Below are 438 nucleotides of genomic sequence, written 5' to 3' on the forward strand. Positions count from 1 at the left end.
GTCACCTCGCGGCCGAATAGGCCCTGGGGCTGGGGCGGGTTTCCGCAGGCGTGTGTACATACAGCTACACATACACACATACATACACACATACACACGTTTACGGTGCCAAAAACATCCTCACGCGCTCGTAACCCCGAGGAGGAGCGATTACGGGCTGGGAGAGAAATGTAGGGGCCAGAACGAGGAGGGCGAGGGGTGCCCATCTCAAACTTTCAGCGCTGCCTCCTCCAGATTCTCTGCGCCCGGTTTACATGTCTCTGGTGGGGGCGGTCCGGGTGCCCCAATTCCTCCTTTGCTCTTCGCAGACTCTTTACGGGACCGCAACCGCCTTTGGGGGATTCCCAGTAGGAAGCCCATGGTGCCGCCGTCCCCCAATCCGGGAAGCCGCCCCGGAGACCTATCCCCTGGCGCCCCGGGATGTGCCGCTCCGCGCCC

At 62.3% G+C, this 438-nt stretch overlaps 1 protein-coding gene across 1 annotated transcript in view; it reads left to right on the top strand.

The window, feature by feature from the left end:
- The first annotated feature begins 420 nt into the window (after positions 1 to 420).
- The window catches only part of VAV3 (vav 3 guanine nucleotide exchange factor), a 166,563-nt gene continuing 166,545 nt past the window's right edge, over positions 421 to 438 (top strand). Inside the window, exon 1 of the mRNA XM_005860122.2 lies at positions 421 to 432. Coding sequence (XP_005860184.1) covers positions 421 to 432 — 12 coding nt within the window. The remainder of the gene's footprint in view (positions 433 to 438) is intronic.

The sequence above is a fragment of the Myotis brandtii genome, unplaced genomic scaffold (genome assembly GCF_000412655.1).
Source record: "Myotis brandtii unplaced genomic scaffold, ASM41265v1 scaffold131, whole genome shotgun sequence".
In the NCBI taxonomy this organism is placed as follows: domain Eukaryota; kingdom Metazoa; phylum Chordata; class Mammalia; order Chiroptera; family Vespertilionidae; genus Myotis; species Myotis brandtii.